General features: G+C 41.8%; 1 protein-coding gene across 6 annotated transcripts in view; it reads left to right on the top strand.

The window, feature by feature from the left end:
- dennd5b (DENN/MADD domain containing 5B) overlaps window positions 1-18,993 on the top strand; it is a 93,284-nt gene that overhangs the window by 49,493 nt on the left and 24,798 nt on the right. For 5 of the 6 annotated variants that reach the window (XM_038739022.1, XM_038739020.1, XM_038739018.1 and 2 more), the window contains 5 exons: window positions 5,173-5,360; window positions 9,201-9,779; window positions 10,653-10,884; window positions 13,350-13,500; window positions 18,680-18,770. In XM_038739022.1, the coding sequence (XP_038594950.1) occupies window positions 5,173-5,360; window positions 9,201-9,779; window positions 10,653-10,884; window positions 13,350-13,500; window positions 18,680-18,770 (1,241 nt within the window). Of the gene's footprint in view, window positions 1-5,172; window positions 5,361-9,200; window positions 9,780-10,652; window positions 10,885-13,349; window positions 13,501-18,679; window positions 18,779-18,993 lie in introns of all 6 variants that reach the window. The other variant, XM_038739019.1, reaches the window with a different exon arrangement.

The raw sequence follows: 18,993 nt of genomic DNA, 5'->3' as shown, positions 1-18,993 counted from the left end.
ATTCCGATTAAAACAGCCACATACAAACACTTAAACCTGAAATCAACGTAAGCATCGCAGGGAGGGGTGACGGTCGTTTATTAGGGTTATTGGTTGCATTTGAAGTTTTACTTCCAATCAAAGTTAGGATGTTCACAAATCAGACAATGCAAAAGCAATTTATTGATATTCCCAAAGTTATGGTCTTGACTGGTCTTGAAATAAAATCCTAGAGAGACAAGACAGAGTACAAAGGTGGTCGAATCCGAGACGAGACCAAGAACATCAAAAAGTGGTCTAAAGACCGGTCTCGAGTACTACAACACTACCTATCATTCTCTTGTCACTTTTTCAAACACATGAAGGAGTGCACTCAGTAGAGTGCAGATCTCAGGTGAGTCCCAGTGTAGGTACCAGATATGCTCAGTCAGGCTGATGTGCATGCCCTGCATTTCCAGATTTCGTAATGTGGCGTATAACATATGTGCATTTGACAGTTTAACATAGCACTGTAGCAGCTGGATAGAGGATTAGTGACCTTTAAGGGGAGAGCAGAGGTCAGTGGTTACGTGGAGGCTCAGACCCTTATCTGGTGTCCAACAAGATGTCTACACTTATCCTATAGAACTTTGCTCTTATATGGATTGGAGCCTTAGTTTGCAGACTCAGACCCTTGTATGGTGTCTAACAGATACCTAAACATGTCCTATATAAGCTGTGTTTGATGTACAGAGAGACAGAGTGGCCATCGGGCTGGGTCACTCTCCAAGCTGCTGCAGAGCTTGTAATTGATGCTGAACTCCTTGATGTAATAAACTTTTATGATCAAGAACAGTGTCAAGCAGATTTCTTCTCAACACATCATCGCAGCATTATTGTTTGGACACCACAATAACACAATACCACATTATGATTGGCTCTCCCATGGGAAGTGAACGGATGCCGCGAGGCCTCACGTGAATGTAGTGTGGCAGGAACGTCGGTGAATGGATGCCGTGTCTTTGCACCGCAGACTACCAAATTTTGATTGTGTGATTGTTTGTGTAGGGAAAGAGATCTGTAACAGCACTACAACAAACGATTATTTTCATAGTCGACTAATCTGTCACTTATTTTTTTGATTAATCGATTTGTTGTTTAGTCTATAAAATGCAAGAACTGGTGTTTCCCAAATCTCAAGATGATATCCTCAAATGTTTTGTTTTGTTCACAACCCAAAGATTTTGAGTTTACTGTCATCGAGTAGTAAAGAAACCAAAAAAGAATTCTTATTAAAATTGACTCCGAATGATTAATCCATTATCAAAATAGTTGCCGATTAATTTAATAGTTGACAACTAATCAATTAATTGATTAATCGTTGTACCTCTAGTTACAGATATAACATCTAACCCAGCACCCAATTAAAGAAAAAATCAAAACAATCTTGTGTACAAATTTGTCATACAAGCCAATGGGGTTTGAGTATGAATGTTGGGTTCCATTGTTTGTAGTAGGCTACATAAACCTTTCACTTATTTCACTATTACATTCCACCAAAAACTGTTTCTGAACACATTTGAGGAGAGAAATTGAGAGGCATACCAGTTGCTGAATCGTCACTCATACTAGAACGACATGGCTACTTTAAAGTTTGCTCTGAACTTTAAAGGCAAGGGCACTACTGCACTATTGTATCTGGTACCTACACCGGCTCCCTTACATTTACATTTATTCATTTAGCTGACGCTTTTATCCAAAGTGACTTACAATTGCTATACATGTCAGAGGTCGCATGCCTCTGGAGCAATGAGGGGTTAAGTGTCTTACAGTCAAGATTGCAGCGAAGATAACAAAAACAGGGATTTATTCATCTTGTGATTATCTTTTTTAGCGTGTAGCATGGAGACCGTTCACACAAACATTTCACTTTATCAGCATCTGGATCATTAAAGCTGCTGTTTATATAAAGCGTTATGTGTGTTTAACAGACATATACGACACGTTTCTCTTGTTGAACATAAATCAGGGTGGTCAGTAGTTCAGGCACTGGAGAGAACATACAGACAGGAGGACACATTCGATGGAATGGAATAAAATGAAATGATAAAGGGAGGAGGAGGCCATAGAAGAAGAGAGCAGTTGATTGGATAAATGGTATAACTGTCATGTTTTCTTTTTCTTTTCTTCTTTCCTCAAGGTTGTGCAGGCTTTTCTCTCTGGCAATCATAATAACATCTGATGAAACTGCTGTTGAACTCAATAGTAAAGCCTGCACCCGCTGACCTTAATCTGTTGTAGGGAACAGAAGAAGCAATACTCTCAGACACACACACACACTCTCATACATGTGAAAATCTGATTGAAAAGAATCCATCAGAATGTAATTCCTCTAGTCTTTAACCTTAACTCACTCTCAAATTCAATTTGTATCACTTGATTGAAGTCTCTCATGCACATACAGGTGCTGGTCATATAATTAGAATATCATCAAAAAGTTGATTTATTTCAGTAATTCCATTCAAAAAGTGAAACTTGTATAATGTATACATTTATTCCACACAGACTGATATATTTATATGTATATATAAATAAGTGTTCATTCCTTAATTTTGATGATTATAACTGACAACTAATGAAAACTCCAAAATCAGTATCTCAGAAAATTAGAATATTGTGAAAAGGTTCAATATTGAAGACACCTGGTGCCACACTCTAATCAGCTAATTAACTCAAAACACCTGTAAAGGCCTTTAAATGGTCTCTCAGTCTAGTTCTGTAGGCTACACAATCATGGGGAAGACTGCTGACTTGACAGCTGTCCAAAAGACGACCACTGACACCTTGCACAAGGAGGGCAAGACACAAAAGGTAACTGCTAAAGAGGCTGGCTGTTCACAGAGCTCTGTGTCCAAGCCCATTAATAGAGAGGCGAAGGGAAGGAAAAGATGTGGTAGAAAAAGTGTACAAGCAATAGGGATAACCGCACCCTGGAGAGGATTGTGAAACAAAACCCATTAAAAAATGTGGGGGAGATTCACAAAGAGTGGACTGCAGCTGGAGTCAGTGCTTCAAGAACCACCACGCACAGACGTATGCAAGACATGGGTTTCAGCTGTCGCATTCCTTGTGTCAAGCCACTCTCGAACAAGACACAGCGTCAGAAGCGTCTCGCCTGGGCTAAAGACAAAAAGGACTGGACTGCTGCTGAGTGGTCCAAAGTTATGTTCTCTGATGAAAGTAAAATTTGCATTTCCTTTGGAAATCAAGGTCCCAGAGTCTGGAGGAAGAGAGGAGAGGCACAGAATCCACATTGCTTGAAGTCCAGTGTAAAGTTTCCACAGTCAGTGATGGTTTGGGGTGCTATGTCATCTGCTGGTGTTGGTCCACTGTGTTTTCTGAGGTCCAAGGTCAACGCAGCCGTCTACCAGGAAGTTTTAGAGCACTTCATGCTTCCTGCTGCTGATCAACTTTATGGAGATGCAGATTTCATTTTCCAACAGGACTTGGCTCCTGCACACAGTGCCAAAGCTGCCAGTACCTGGTTTAAGGACCATGGTATCCCTGTTCTTAATTGGCCAGCAAACTGGCCTGACCTTAACCCTATAGAAATCTATGGGGTATTGTGAAGAGGAAGATGCGATATACCAGACCCAACAATGCAGAAGAGCTGAAGGCCACTATCAGAGCAACCTGGGCTCTCATAACACCTGAGCAGTGCCACAGACTGATGGACTACAGGCCACGCCGCATTGCTGCAGTAATTCAGGCCAAAGGAGCCCCAACTAAGTATTGAGTGCTGTACATGCTCATACTTTTCATGTTCATACTTTTCAGTTGGCCAACATTTCTAAAAATCCTTTTTTGTATTGGTCTTAAGTAATATTCTAATTTTCGGGGAGATACTGAATTTGGGATTTTCATTAGTTGTCAGTTTTAATCATCACAATTAAATGAAATAAACATTTGAAATATATCAGTCTGTATGTAATGAATGAATATAATATCAAGTTTCACTTTTTGAATGGAATTACTGAAATAAATCAACTTTTTGATGATATTCTAATTATATGACCAGCACCTGTATATACTCTCACATATATGTATTCCATAAACCTCTATCTCTTTCTCCCCCACTGCCTCTACTTATTTTGAGGGTCTGTATAGTGTAATAAAGCCATCCTTACATGGTTATGGAGAACACATCACTGCCTTTTTCATAAACAATTTAGCAATACCTAGGATCTTTGTTATAATCTGAACATGGATCATTGCTTCTCTTTCTAAGGTGGATTCAAGAAATTTTATTTGCAAACCTCATCAGTGAACCACATGTTCCTTCATCATCATGAACACACACTGAACTTTATTCTGACTAAGTTCTCCTGCCCCAAATACTCAGTATTTAAACTCATATATTTTTACATATCTGGATTCATCTACCGCTGAAAATAAATGCACTACTTCCTCCTGTTTCAATAACTACAGTGAGCAGCTGTTTTAGGAAATTACTGAGCATTTTTTAAATGAAACATGTTCAGCAAGAACCACCTGGCTTGGAGATTTTTTAATATTGTTTAGCAATCAGAAAAATAGAAGAATAGAATAACAATTCAATTTCATTTATATAGCACCAAATCACAACAACAGTTATTACACTGAATTATTTCTTTAAAGTAGTATATTGTTAGTTCAGAAACAACTGGTTTGTGGTAAATATTTGTTTTTGCATAAGCAGAAGTCATCAGCAAGAGTGGGAAATGCAGTGCAGAAACATCTCCGCATTTAGCACCAAAACATGGAATTACATAAAAATGTACATCACATGTTAATATTTTGCTCTGTTGATGTCAGACTCATTGCTGTGCAGTTTTGAACACCCAGACGTTAAAATGTGTCATTGCTCACCTGTTTTGTCAAAATCAGAACGTGATAGCAGTAGCAGTCATGACCTTTAAATTGGAACTGTTTCACCCCTTAAACTTTGATTAAATCAGACTGATTTCTGAGTTAATTGAGATTTTAGTTCCATGTTGAACATGTTATGACCTTAATTTAAAGAGCACTCAGGCTGTGCACAGTGATAAAGTGCTTCCTCTCTACTTGTTTTGTCATATTTGTGTTCCTCCATCTTACAAGATGAAGCCACGGGAGGAAAAGAGGGCTTGGATCCACTTTATTATCCTCATAGTACCTTCTTTCTTCTCCTCTCAGACTTCCAGCGGTTGATGACAGTGGCCGAGGGCATCACCACCCTGCTGTTTCCCTTCCAGTGGCAGCACGTCTATGTTCCCATCCTGCCAGCCTCTCTCCTCCACTTCCTGGACGCTCCTGTTCCCTACCTGATGGGCCTGCAGTCCAAAGAGGGCACTGACCGCTCTAAACTGGAGCTTCCTCAGGAGGTACACATTGATTAAGGCAACATGTCTTACTTTGAGAAATGTCCTGAGAAGTTCAAGGCACATTTTATCCACAATGAAAATAAAAATCCATAGGGGGTGGTGTGGCTCAGAGCGGGTCGTCCACTAATCAGAAGGTTGGCGGTTCGATCCCAGGCTCCTCCAATCTGTATGTCGAAGTGTCCTTGGGCAAGGTACTGAACCCCACATTGCTGATGAGGACCATGCCATTAGTGTGTGAATGATTAGTTCCTTTCTGATGAGCAGTTGGCATCTTGAATGGCAGCGTCTGCCATCAGTGTGTGAAAGTGTGTGAACGTGACATGGAGTATAAAGTGCTTTGAGCGGTCCAAAGACTAGAAGGGTCATACAAGTAGTGTCCACTTACTATTTGAATAAATTGAGATTTTTTTAATAACAAGTCAGTAAAGTCTTAAAGAGGTGGTATTATGCTTTTTGGCTTTTTCCCTCTCCTTTAATGAGTTATATACCATTTTTGTGCATGTAATAGATTGGCAAAGTGAAAAAGCCCAAAGTCCACCCCAAAGGAATAGTATGAGGCTGCCGTTTCAAGACCGCCATCCTACGGCCGGAGCTAGCTCCATGTGTCATCCCTGTGACGACACAAGGATGAAAGCTAAATGCTCCTCATAAAACGCTCACCAAGCGGCTAGTCCGACATGCCCTCAAAAACAGTGGTGAGAAAACAGTGAGCTGCAGCACACACCTCCTCTCCCTTCCAAACACTAACTACCCTCCAGGTAGTCAGTGGACATGTGATGTAGAGACAGAGCTCAGTTAAAACTTTATGGATGAAAGATCCTTTTGTTACAGATTAATAACTCACCACTCTGAAACTCATGCTCCAGTCCATGTTGTCAAGCTGGTCGGCAACAGCTGAACCAAAGCTGTTTACAGGCTTCTCGCTGACCCGCCCTTCTCTTCTTCTGATTGGCTAGTAGTCCTTAACTAGGAATTGTGCAACTCCCAACAAAGATCATTTAGAGACAAGATGTATCACTCCATAGCTAAAACGAAGCCTTCAACACAGGGTGAAAAAGTGGCTGCAGCAATGTGCAGTATGACAAAAAAAAATGTGTGTAGTGTTTTTTGAAAATTTAACCATGTAAACCTGTTCTGGTACAACCCCTAAATGGGAATTTTTAACCTGAAAATGAGCATAATCCCACCTCTTTAAAGGTAGGGAGAGCGATAAATATCCAGTATACTTCTTTTTGTCAAAAGCAGTGAAAATCTCCTCACGGTCTGTTAGCTGTGTGTTCTGTGTTTGCGCTGTAAAACGTCTGGTGTTTGTGCTCAGCCCTGGCTCTGTAAATGGGGAAACAAACAAAGTGGTTCACACCCTGCTACACAACTGTATTCCAGCCATTCCAGCCATGATCTGTGCGTCAGTGACATTAAATAACTTGCCCACAAACATCCAGCTTACTTTCTAGTTCACCAAGACATGTGGTTGTTGTAATATTAGCTATAGCAGCAGTATAGTTGTGAGTATTGCAGTCTGGAGCTGCTGTGCTGCTCTGGAACCGTCTCCTCCTCTCTGCATGTTAGCTTCATGTTAGCTTCATGTTAGCTTTGCAGCAGTAACAGAAAGGTTTGCCCGCAAAGCAAAGAATTGTCCATTCCTGCCCAGATATGCTGTATCTCCAGTGTCCACTGCTGTTGAGACTATAATGTAAGTTCTGCTCGAGGTTTCTGCCTGTTAAAAAGGGAGTTTCGCCTTGCCAGTGTGGAAAAGTGCTTGCTCGTGGTGGGAATTGTTGGGTTAGCAGGACTAAGAAAGGCAAGTGTGAAAGGCCTCTGTCTGTCCTGTCATTTGTCCAGCCACACACACAAACACAGATACATAATGGGAACAGAGAATTACCTATTGTTGGTATGCAAATTTACCTCAAGGCAGAGTGAGTCTGAAGGGGATTTCAATCTCTGTATTCTTCTTGCTGTATTATTTCAGCCCCAGCACTTGTCAGACAGTGAGGAGGTGAATGTGCACTGGATTTAAACCACTATTTAGCCCAATGCAGGGTTGTAGTTAATGTGTGTGTGTGTATTCATGTGTTAAAGCGAGATAAAGCCCCAACAAAGCAGAACATCCAGGCTCGCCGGCTTCCGGCTTTGCTTACATCCCCCGACTCCCAGCGCTCGTTAATCCGGCACATTCCATATGGATGCTAATGATCTCAGCCAGCGCAGGATGCTGCTGCAGAACGCCCACAAGGCTGTCTGCCCCCCCTCCAATATGGGGTCCCTCATCTGCCTAGAGCGGTGAATCTCCCTGTGTTTCTGAATGTTCCTTTGAAGTGGCAGTGACCTAGAAATGGGCTGATGATGAAAGAATGGCTTAAAACAAAACAGAGAGGGAAATATGGATGTAATTGGGGAATTAATGCCAGATGAGGTTGGCCTTGTACTTTAGTCCAGGTCTTCTTCTTTTTACCTGATGTCAGATGATTGAAACATTGGTTATGTTTGCATTGCAGACATGATTGCATGGCACTATTATCATCCCTTTTCTACATGTTTCTCTCTTTGTGCATATACAAGTATTCTTAATGAACTTTATGTTCCAAACTAGGGCAACCTTTGTAGAGACATGCAGAGTTTGCTCAAGCTCTTTTAGTCGGTGAGTCCCGTCCTTCAGAGGCAAAATGAGCTGCACTTAGATCTAATTTCAGTCCTGCATCCAAAAACACACAGCATCTGAGTGAGCCATCTTGTGCATTCAACAAAATTAAGTTTACAGTGTCTACATGTCACATGTGTTCCCTGTAGGATTTTCCTGCAAAAACAACACATAGATAAGAGGTAGAAAGTGTCTGAGCCTCAGAACCTTTACCATAGTAGTCTTATTTATGGAAGAGTAAAGTTTTAGCAGCAACAAATACTTCTGTGTACTGGTTCTTGACTTGAGTATCAACTGCAGATAACATATTTTCTCTAAATACCATCACTTTTTGAAGTGTTCAAATATGGTGCTTGATTTTAAACTTCAATTTGTAACTTGGATACTTATTTCTGTAGTTTTGACTGTATCTCTGTAATGATAACAATGTAGTCATTGCAGAGATCTGGGAACACAGCAACCTCACAAAAAGATCCAGCGGTGCAAGAAACACGAGCAGTCAGGCCGGCTGTAAACACACCTCCTGATTAGTCAAATTCACGTGGAAGAGAAAATGACAGCGAACAGTGAGATTGTTAGCCAAACTGTTGTAAAGATCCATCACAGTTTACAAATCTACCTGCTTCATCTTTGGTGCTCACACAGTATTCCTGTGTAATGAAGGATTGGTTCTGACAGTTTGACCTTCCAATAAAGTGGCTTACTGTTGGTCTGTTCAAAATCATCTGAGTTTCTTGTAGTTGTTGCAGTGTTGCCATGTTCTACTACTATGTTGTCGTAACTGAACAATGGATTCCTCCTCTTCACTCTTTTATAGTAATCTTCCAGCTGTGCAAATTGAGCATATTTTGAGTGACTTACAGGTTTTGCTTTAAGGTGCAACTCAAACTCCATTATGTCAGATTTAGATTTATCTCCGAAAATGTGTTATTATCAATCACAGTGACCTACATTCTCTGTACTCTACATCTCCCAACCCCCATCATAGCTCCTAATCTGTCCCCAGTAAGCCTCCTGATAACACCTGTCCCAGCTTTAGGCCTGTTTGTGCTGTCAGGACGCTCTTAATTTCTGTCTGTGATGTAAAGGTTTGATTTTGTTTTTGTGGTTGCAGAAATGTGAAGTAAGATCAGTTTACAGTGATCATGGTCTATTCCTGAGCTGTGTTGTTGTGATATTATTTTCTTTCCCTTTCCCAGGCCAACCTGTGTTTTGTTGACATTGACAAGCACTACATTGAGCTTCCTGAGGACTTTCCCCACTTCCCCAACAAGGCTGAGTTCATCCAGGAGCTCAGCGAGGTGCTGCTTAGCTTCGGAATTTCTGCCAACACAGGGGCCCCACCACGGACCCGCACCAGCCCCGGCAGCACCCCCTCCACCCCTGGCAGAGAGCGTAAGACTGTCGCTTTCCGGCAGCTAGAGGACGATGGACGTAATGGCAATTTGGCTGGGGAGGAACTGGCTGTGCTGGAGCTGCTGCAGGGAAACGCCACCCTGGAGAGACTGCAGGCGCTGACCAAACGCACTGGGGTGACGGTGGCCCGCGTGGTCGCCCTGAGGGCCGGAGTCAAAGCCCAGGGCACTGAGGGGCAAGGAGGCCGGACTGCAGCCGAAGAGGAGGAGCTAAGGAACGCCAAGCTGAACATCCAGCTGAGAGAGGTGTTCGCCAGCCGCTTCACCACCATGTTTGCAGACTACGAAGCCTTTGTCATCCAGAGCGCCCCGGACCTGGAGTCCTGGCTCACCAACAGGGAGCAGATGCACAACTTTGACAAGGTGACCACAGAAAAAACACCACTTCCTACTAGGGTTTATTTTTTACCTTTCTAAGACACACTGTGCCTGTACAGAGTGAAGAGAGAGACAGAGACATGGTCATCTGAATTATTCTATGAGGGTGAAATTGCATTGTGTTTGTGGAAGACTAGAAAACAAATTCAGTTTGACATGTTTGTGCCTGTGTGATGAATTATGACTTGCATTCAGAGCAGTGTAGGGATCGTAAAAGACACTGTTTGCATACAACATGCAGTAGGCTTCCCTTGTGAGTTTTGGAAAAATCATCTACTGCACAGTATGAAAATCTGCTGTTGTGAGTATATTTTACATTTTCATCAGTTTAGTAAAAACCAGGCTTTTCTATGGGACAGGCTGTTATGTCTAAGTTGACCTTTTGCAGTAGTACATTCTATAAATGTTCATAATGTTAGCATTAACAGGAATTACAGAATAAAAATCGTAGAGTGGACAGGTGATTTATGTGGGATTATATCATGGTGTTGGCAATAGTCTCACATGTCCTTAGATGTTAGATTTCATCCACACTAAGTTGTTTAAATTTTAAAACTGGATTTACTTCTGAATATATCACACTTTCAGGTTTTTGTTGAGGTCTCTTCATGCTGTTTATATTATATATTGAATGTACTGTTGATACACACTCCAAACGTCCTGTATCTGCCTCTCCAGCAGTCGAGTGGAGAACTGGAAGATGTTTACAGTGAAGCAGCAGTCTTGACACAGCAAATTAACACAGTAATTGAATCGGTGCTAGTTGTTGTTTTTTTTTTGTTTATTGTCTTCTGGCTAATTTCTAGAAACTGACAACTGTACATATATTTCTGTATCTTGTGCTCGTGCCTGCTCTAGGCCTCGTTCCTGTCTGACCAGCCAGAGCCCTACCTGCCCTTCCTCTCCCACTTCATTGAGACGCAGATGTTTGCCACCTTCATCGACAACAAGATCATGTCTCAGTGGGAGGAGAAGGAGCCACTGCTCCGGGTTTTTGACTCTCGCATCGACAAGGCCCGCCTTTACAACGTCCGCGCTCCCAGCCTCAGATCCTCCAGCTACCAGAGGTGCTCCATCCTCAAGGAGTCTGGTAAGCTTAGTGGAGGTGTGAGTATGGATTACTTCACAGGGAATATGATTAAAAGTCAAACAAAGGTGCTTAGAGAGGCTTATTCAGAAATGTAGTGGTTTTATTTGTAGGTTAATAACTCACTGATCAGCATGCTGTGCATGTCTGTCCGTCCGTCAAAACATGTCATCCATTAGAGGTCAGACAGGATTGCGCTGTGCCATGCAATTTTAAAACACACCTAAAGTCTTGTCTCTCATTTATTTCCTAGAAGCAGCTCGGCTCTCCCCACTGACCAGAAAACCCCATTTCTCATTTCTCTATGTCCCATCACCCTCTCTCACTGAGGCACAAGCACACACTCTCTGACACCTTCTTACTGCAACAGTGTTTGGTCAGGCCATTTTTTCTTATTTTCTCAATCAGGGCTGCTTTGCTTTCCCTTTCTTAGGCCTTTAATGGGTGCTGAATGTGCAGTGTGAGGCAGGAAGTGAGACTCAGGACTGACTCAGACTGTTGGAGACCAACAGGGAATCCACAGAGCTGCATGTGTCTGTTTGTGGTTAACTGATTTACAAGCTGCACTAGCTGTTCATAAGTTTAAACTTATCAACAAACCAGCCATCTTAGCGGTGCCTGACTCTGGCTAATCCAAAAATGGGCCAACAGGTGGAGCTGAGGCGGCCTGCAGATAGAGTGCAGTGGGTTTATTGGAGCTTTGTCTCTGGAAACGGCTGCCTGCTGCAGCTGGAAACAAGGTTGATGAGAGCCTTGAGACTGAACCAAAAACAGTAAACTGGCGTCATTGAAACCAAAACAATGAGCTAAAAGATGCTAAAACACTAGCTAGAGCTGAGCTGCTGTAATCTCTCTGTGGGTTCATCACAATGAGCAACACCTCACATTCAATACTCAATACCTTTTCCTTGTCAGTATAAAAATATTGATATTAATGAATAACTCACAGACTGATTGATCCATTTTTTTCATTTTGCTCTTGAAAAAAAAGCAAACAAGTGTATTTTTCAAAATATTTATTTCTTTAACATTATAGTGTTACAAGACATACAGTGTGTACTGTGTGTTTCCACAGTTGATAGCTGTCTGATATCATCTGATTATTTCCGTGTCATTTACCACCAACCATAGTAAACAAAAATAGAAGAATATGATGTTATGAATTCATACTGAAACTGCTTTATAACCTGTTTTGGACTGATATATCAGAGAGAAAATATGATGATTCAAGCATCACAACTATTATCTGTGTATGTATCAGCTTTCAGTTTGGCTCACTGTTCTCAGCTTTGCAGCACTTTGTAGCTCAGATCATTATTTTCTTTGCTAAGAGTGATCAGGATTGTCATTTCAGCCAGAGCTGTTGCATTAATTCTCTTCTTTGTTTTTTGGTGTGTGTCTCTGTGCATGTTGTCTGTTTCATGCTAATGTGCCGAGCGATGTAAAGCTTTAATTGGTGAGGGTGAGCTCATTTGAAGGCGATGATGCATGCAGGGACCTAATTACCCAGACAATAGGCAGGCTTTCCCTCTGCTGCTCTTACTGCAGCTCCTGTCTGAGGCAAAACAAGGTCAGGGCTCGAGCAGAGCAACATAACCTGGACAGTTTAACCACCTGCTGATAAGAGCGTTGTGTGTTTGCTGTTAAAAGCAGGTCAAAGACTTCTGAAGACTTCTGAATCCCTGGGGCAAGAGAGGGAGTGATGAATGGGTCACAGAGAGAGATGAAAGGACAGCATACTTTATCTGTGATTTATAATGTAAACAAGTCCAGCAAGGTTTTCTCTTCTTGGCAACTGAGCAGCTGTTAGCATAGCTTAACGTTTGCTTCGTTAGGCCGTGAGATGTGTGCTGTGAGAAGAGTTTGTTCCTCGTCATTGTTTCTGTTGGTCAAGTCTGTCCTCCATTATTTACATGTCTGTCTCTTTGGCTACATTCACACACTGCAGCTGAAATGTCCCAGATCACACCTGTTGTCCTTCACTGGTGACAAAAGATGTTTTTTATGGCTACACCTGTCTTTGACACTGCACCCTAATACATGTAATCACAGCAGCTTGCATCTTAGTCAAATCAAAGGATAATTATTTAATATATCTCTAATTATTTTGGACGTCATTCCTCGTATTTGCCAAGTTGCTGAGATCTGGGAGCATCAGGTGGGGCAGGAATGGCCAGATGACCAGATAGGTTGTAAACAAACTTTTTAGAAGAGAAAATGGTGGTGATGGAGGTGTACAACAGACAGTTTGGGTAATATTTTGGCCATGTGAAATGTCTTGTGATGTTGCTATGTTCTTAGATCTCAGAGTAAGATGTTATCATAACTGCGAGAAATGTATGGTTAATGGAATTATCCTTAAGGTTTGATTACATGAACTGCAGTAAAACTAAACGTATGCAGAAAAACTGAGAAAAAATGACAATTTACTGCTCCAAGTGTCTAAATGGATTCCGGTTCCCCTACAGCTCAGGCCATCGAGCAGCGGCTGATGAAGATTGACCACACCGCCATCCATCCACACCTGCTGGACATGAAGATCGGTCAGGGCAAATATGAGCAGGGATTCTTCCCTAAACTGCAGGCTGACGTGCTCAACACGGGGCCGCCCAATAACAAGTGAGTCCTCCTCCACCTTCTGACTGACATCCGAATTCAATTCAATTCAATTCAATTCAATTTTATTTATATAGCACCAAATCACAACAACAGTTATCTCACAGCGCTTTTCATAAAAGAGCAGGTCTAGACCGTACTCTGTGATGATATTTACAGAAGCCCAACAGTTCCCACCAAGAGCAAGCACTAGGCGACAGAGGCAAGGAAAAACTTCCTTTTAAGAGGCAGAAACCTCGAGCAGAACCATGGCTCAGGGTGGGCGGCCATCTGCCTCGACCGGTTGGGGTGAAGGAGAGAGAGAGGGAGAGAGAGAGAGAGAGAGAGCAGGAGAGGAATAGAGAGAAAAAGAGAGGGATGTAAGGAGAGAGAGAGGGGAGGGAGGCAGCCTACACAATATACACACTGAGGTACAGACAGTGAAGGTGATGTTGTTATAGACTTAATGAAAAAAGGTACAGATATTTATAATAGTGTTAATGGTAACAATCGTAATGTTAATGATTATAATAACAATAATAACTATACAATAATAAGACTAGCAACAATAGTCGTTGCAGCAGAGGCTGTCGAGCAGGAACACGGGGGCAGCAGGTGACCCGCAACCACAGATCCAGACTCCACAGCTCCAGAGCCAGAAAACCTGCAGGAAGTGATGAGAGAGAGGAGAGAGACGAGAAAGCACAAGACTACCAGAAAGGGGAGAAGTTGTGTTAGTAACATGCAATAATGGGATGAGGTTGCATACAGAGGGAGAGAAAGTAGAGGAGAGAGGAGCTCATTGCATCATAGGAAATCCCCCGGCAGTCTAGGCCTATAGCAGCATAACTAAGGAATGGTTCAGGACTCACCTGAGCCAGCCCTAACTATAAGCTTTATCAAAGAGGAAAGTCTTAAGCCTACTCTTAAATGTGGAGATGGTGTCTGCCTCCTGAACCCAAACTGGAACCTGGTTCCACAGGAGAGGAGCTTGATAGCTGAACGCTCTGGCTCCTAGTCTACTTTTGGAGACTCTAGGAACCACAAGTAACCCTGCATTCTGGGAGCGCAGTGCTCTGGTGGGGTAGTAAGGTACTATGAGCTCTTTAAGATAAGATGGTGCCTGACCATTAAGAGCTTTGTAGGTAAGAAGAATGATTTTAAATTCTATTCTGGATTTTACTGGAAGCCAATGCAAAGAAGCTAAAACAGGAGAAATGTGATCTCTTTTCCTGGTTCCTGTCAGAACACGTGCTGCAGCATTCTGGATCAGCTGAAGAGTCTTAATGGACTTTTTCGAGCAGCCTGATAATAAGGAATTGCAGTAATCCAGCCTAGAAGTAACAAATGCATGGACTAGTTTTTCTGCATCATTTTTAGACAGGATGTTCCTGATTTTTGCAATATTACGTAGGTGAAAAAAGGCGGTCCTTGAAATTTGCTTAATGTGAGACTTAAACGACATGTCCTGATGAAAGATAACTCCAAGATTCCTCACAGTGGTGCTGGAGGCCAGGGCGATGCCATCCAGGGAAACTATATCTTTAGATAATGCGTCACGGAGGTGCTTAGGCCCCAGAGCAATAACTTCAGTTTTATCTGAGTTTAACATGAGAAAATTACAGGTCATCCAGGTTTTAACATCCTGAAGGCACATTTGAAGTTTATCTAACCGATGAGTTTCATCTGGCTTGATCGATAGATATAATTGAGTATCATCTGCATAACAATGAAAGCTTATGGAATGTTTCCTGATAATATTGCCTAAAGGAAGCATATATAAAGTGAAGAGGATTGGTCCGAGGACAGATCCTTGAGGAACTCCATGACTAACTTTGGCATGCATGGAGGACTCATCGTTAACATGTACAAACTGAAATCAATCTGATAAATAGGACTTAAACCAGCTTAGAGCGGTTCCTTTAATGCCAATGAAATATTCCAGTCTCTGCAATAGGATCTGATGGTCAATGGTATCAAATGCAGCACTAAGATCTAATAAAACCAGTACAGAGACAAGTCCTTTGTCTGATGCAATAAGGAGGTCGTAATTTTCACCAGTGCTGTCTCTCTGCTATGATGAGCTCTAAATCCTGACTGAAAATCCTCAAATAAACTATTGCTCTGTAGAAAGTCACACAGCTGTTTAGCAACTGCTTTCTCCAGAACCTTAGAGAGAAATGGAAGGTTAGATATAGGTCTATAGTTGGCTAAAACATCCGGATCAAGTTTGGGCTTTTTCAGAAGAGGTTTAATTACAGCTACTTTAAAGTACTGTGGTACATAGCCTGTTGATAGAGATAGATTGATCATATCTAGTAGAGAAGTGCTAACTAAGGGTAAAACATCTTTAAGCAGCCTAGTCGGGATGGGGTCTTAGAGGCAGGTTGATGGTTTAGATGAAGAAATTATTGAAGTTAGTTGGTAAAGATTGAGGGAAGCAAAACAGTCTAAACATGTATCTGGTTCTACAGCTGTTTCTAAGGTTCCTGAGTTAAGAGATAAGTCGGTGCCAGTTGAGGGCAGGTCTTGGTGAATTTTGTCTCTAATAGCTAGAATTTTATCATTAAAGAAGCTCATGAAATCGTAACTACTGAGAGCTATGGGAATACTTGGCTCAATAGAGCTGTGACTCTCTGTCAGCCTGGCTACAGTGCTGAAAAGAAACTTTGGGTTGTTCCTATTTTCCTCTATTAATGACGAGTAGTACGCTGCTCTGGCATTACGGAGGGCCTTCCTATAAGTTTTAAGACTATCTTGCCAAATTAAACGAGAATTTTCCACTTTGGTGGAACGCCAATTCCTCTCAAGTTTCCGCGATATTTGCTTTAATTTGCGAGTTTCAGTATTATACCATGGAGCTAACCGTCTTTGTTTTAGTATTTTCGTTTTTTAGAGGGGCTACAGAGTCGAGTGTCATTCGCAGCGAGCCTGCAGCACTATCAACAAGATGATCGATTTGGGAGGGACTGAAACTAGCATAGGAGTCCTCTGTTACTTTGTGACTAGATAATGTATTTAGAGCTGATGGAATCGCATCCTTAAATTTAGCTATAGCACTATCAGACAGACATCTTGTATAGAAATTTTTGCCCAATGGCAAGTAGTTCAGCAATACAAACTCAAAAGTTATCAAACAGTTGTCGGATAAAGAGGGATTCTGTGGGAACACTATTAAATGTTCAATTTCAATACCATACACCAAAACAAGGTCGAGGGTGTGGTTAAAACAGTGAGTCGGTTCATGAACACTCTGAGAGAAGCCAATTGAATCTAACAGAGAGATAAACGCAGTACTAAAGCTGTCATTCTCAACGTCCACATGAATATTAAAATCCCCTACAATAATAACTTTGTCCGTTTTAAGGACTAAAGTTGACAAAAACTCTGCAAATTCAGATAAGAATTCAGAATACGGACCAGGTGCTCGGTACACTATAACGAAGAGAATTGGTTGCAGTGATTTCCAACTTGGGTGCGAAAGACCAAGAACAAGACTTTCAAATGAGTTATAGTTTGGTTTAGGTTTAGAGCTGATTAGTAGGCTAGAGTCGAAGATAGCTGCAACTCCACCTCCTCGGCCTGTGCCTCAAGGAATGTGAGTATTAATATGACTGGGAGGGGTGGATTCATTTAGGCTAACATATTCTCCATCACCCAGCCAGGTTTCAGTAAGACAAAATAAATCAATATCATAATCTGATATTAGTTCATTTACTAGTACACCTTTAGAAGAGAGAGATCTGATGTTTAAGAGTCCACATTTAACTCTCCTATTCGTTTGCACTATTGCTCTTGTGGTTTTAATTTTTATGAGGTTTTTATGCACAGCTCCTCTTCTGTTTACCTTTTTAAATAATTTCGATGGTCGGGGGACAGACACCGTCACTATAGGATTTTCACTAAGTAACTCCTGAAATGGAGGAGCAGAGAAGTGTGTTAAACTGCGACTCTGCCTCCTGGTCTCAACTCTGGGTTGTCATGGATTTGGTCCACTAATAAACTTGGCCAGATTTCTAGAAATGAGTCCCAAGTGGGATGGATGCCGTCTCTCCGGATCAGACCAGGTCTTCCCCAGAAAGTCTGCCAATGATCAACAAAGCCCACATCGTTTGCTGGACACCACCTCGACAACCAGCGGCGGAATGACGACATGCGGCTATACATGTCATCACTATGAATGAAAACAAAGTCAGCACCAACACTTCAGGCTTTTGCACAGTGGCTTCTTGTGCTTCATGTGTCATGCTTATTGACTGAAAAACTACATTTAGTTAGCTGTATTTTAGAATACACTTCACACAGCATCATCTGTCTTACACTTCATTCAAAGCAAATCACTAAGAGCTACACTACGGAGGCCGACACTCAGCTGTTCAAAGGAAAGAACTTTAACTGAACCCTCATGTCTTCAGTACAGTTTAATACCAGTTTTGAAACTGACAAGTTTGCTGACACATATCAAGGGTAGCCTTTATCAGAGCATTTTAAGTGCACTTTTATTTTAATTTCAATTTCAGTTTAATTTATATAGCACCAAATCGCAACAACACTTTTCATAAAAGAGCAGGTCTAGACCGTACTCTATGATGCTATTTACAGAAGCCCAACAGTTCCCACCAAGAGCAGCACTAGGAGACAGAGGCAAGGAAAAACTTCCTTTTAAGACGCAGACAGGGTGAGCCATGGTGGGCCACGGTTCTGCTCTATATTTTAGTCTGCCTGTATGTCTGCAGGAAAACAGTGAAGCATAAAGACAGGAGGAAAAGAAAAATATTTTTTAAATAAATAAAGCAATAGTTTAACTTTTTAGGTAGCCTAATACTGTACGCTTATTTGTTCATTTTAGGCCTTTGCTGGACAATTGACAGTAGACAGATGACATGAAAGGAGAGAGTGATGAGCAATGCAGTAATGGTCCCTGGTTGAATACAAACCTGAGCACCTCTGGTTTGCACTTTGGACAAAGCCAGGCTAGCTTTTTTCCCTCTTCCTGTAGTATTTGTGCTGAACTAGGCAAACCGTGTCCTAACACACAGATTGGAGATTGAAAACGATCTTCTCGTCTCACTTGAAAGAAAGTAAATAAAAATGTTCATGGAGAAAGCAGTTTCTGTGAATGGCAATGTGTTAATAAGCTGTATTTTAAACAGAATTCACATCGTTGAATACCTAGACTAATTCCTCATTGTTCTAACTGCAGGTGGGCTCATAGGACGGCGACAGCTCAGCGAAGGAAAGACCGTCACAGACAACAAACGGAGCACCTGAACCTCGACAACGACCTGAAAGAGGTAGAAACACCAACCTATAACCTTCCCTCTGAAGCCCCCCCCCCCCCCCCCCCCCCCCCGCTCTGTTGTCTAACATTATGTAGTGTACTAGCATGTCTTTATTTTCTCTGTTTGCCATGAGTTTTGTTTGTTTGTGTTCTGTAACAGAATTCCTGTTTGAGTTTTTTTTTATTTCTTCTTCGTCCTTCAGTAAGACTTCATGTGCATGCTGCCTTCTGTTTTC

Source organism: Micropterus salmoides, unplaced genomic scaffold (genome assembly GCF_014851395.1).
Source record: "Micropterus salmoides isolate LMB-PRFRI ecotype aquatic unplaced genomic scaffold, ASM1485139v1 Ms_hic_scaffold_23, whole genome shotgun sequence".
Classification (NCBI taxonomy): Eukaryota; Metazoa; Chordata; class Actinopteri; order Centrarchiformes; family Centrarchidae; genus Micropterus; species Micropterus salmoides.
Note: the sequence above shows the minus strand (reverse complement) of the source record. Positions and strands in the feature narration are given on the sequence as shown.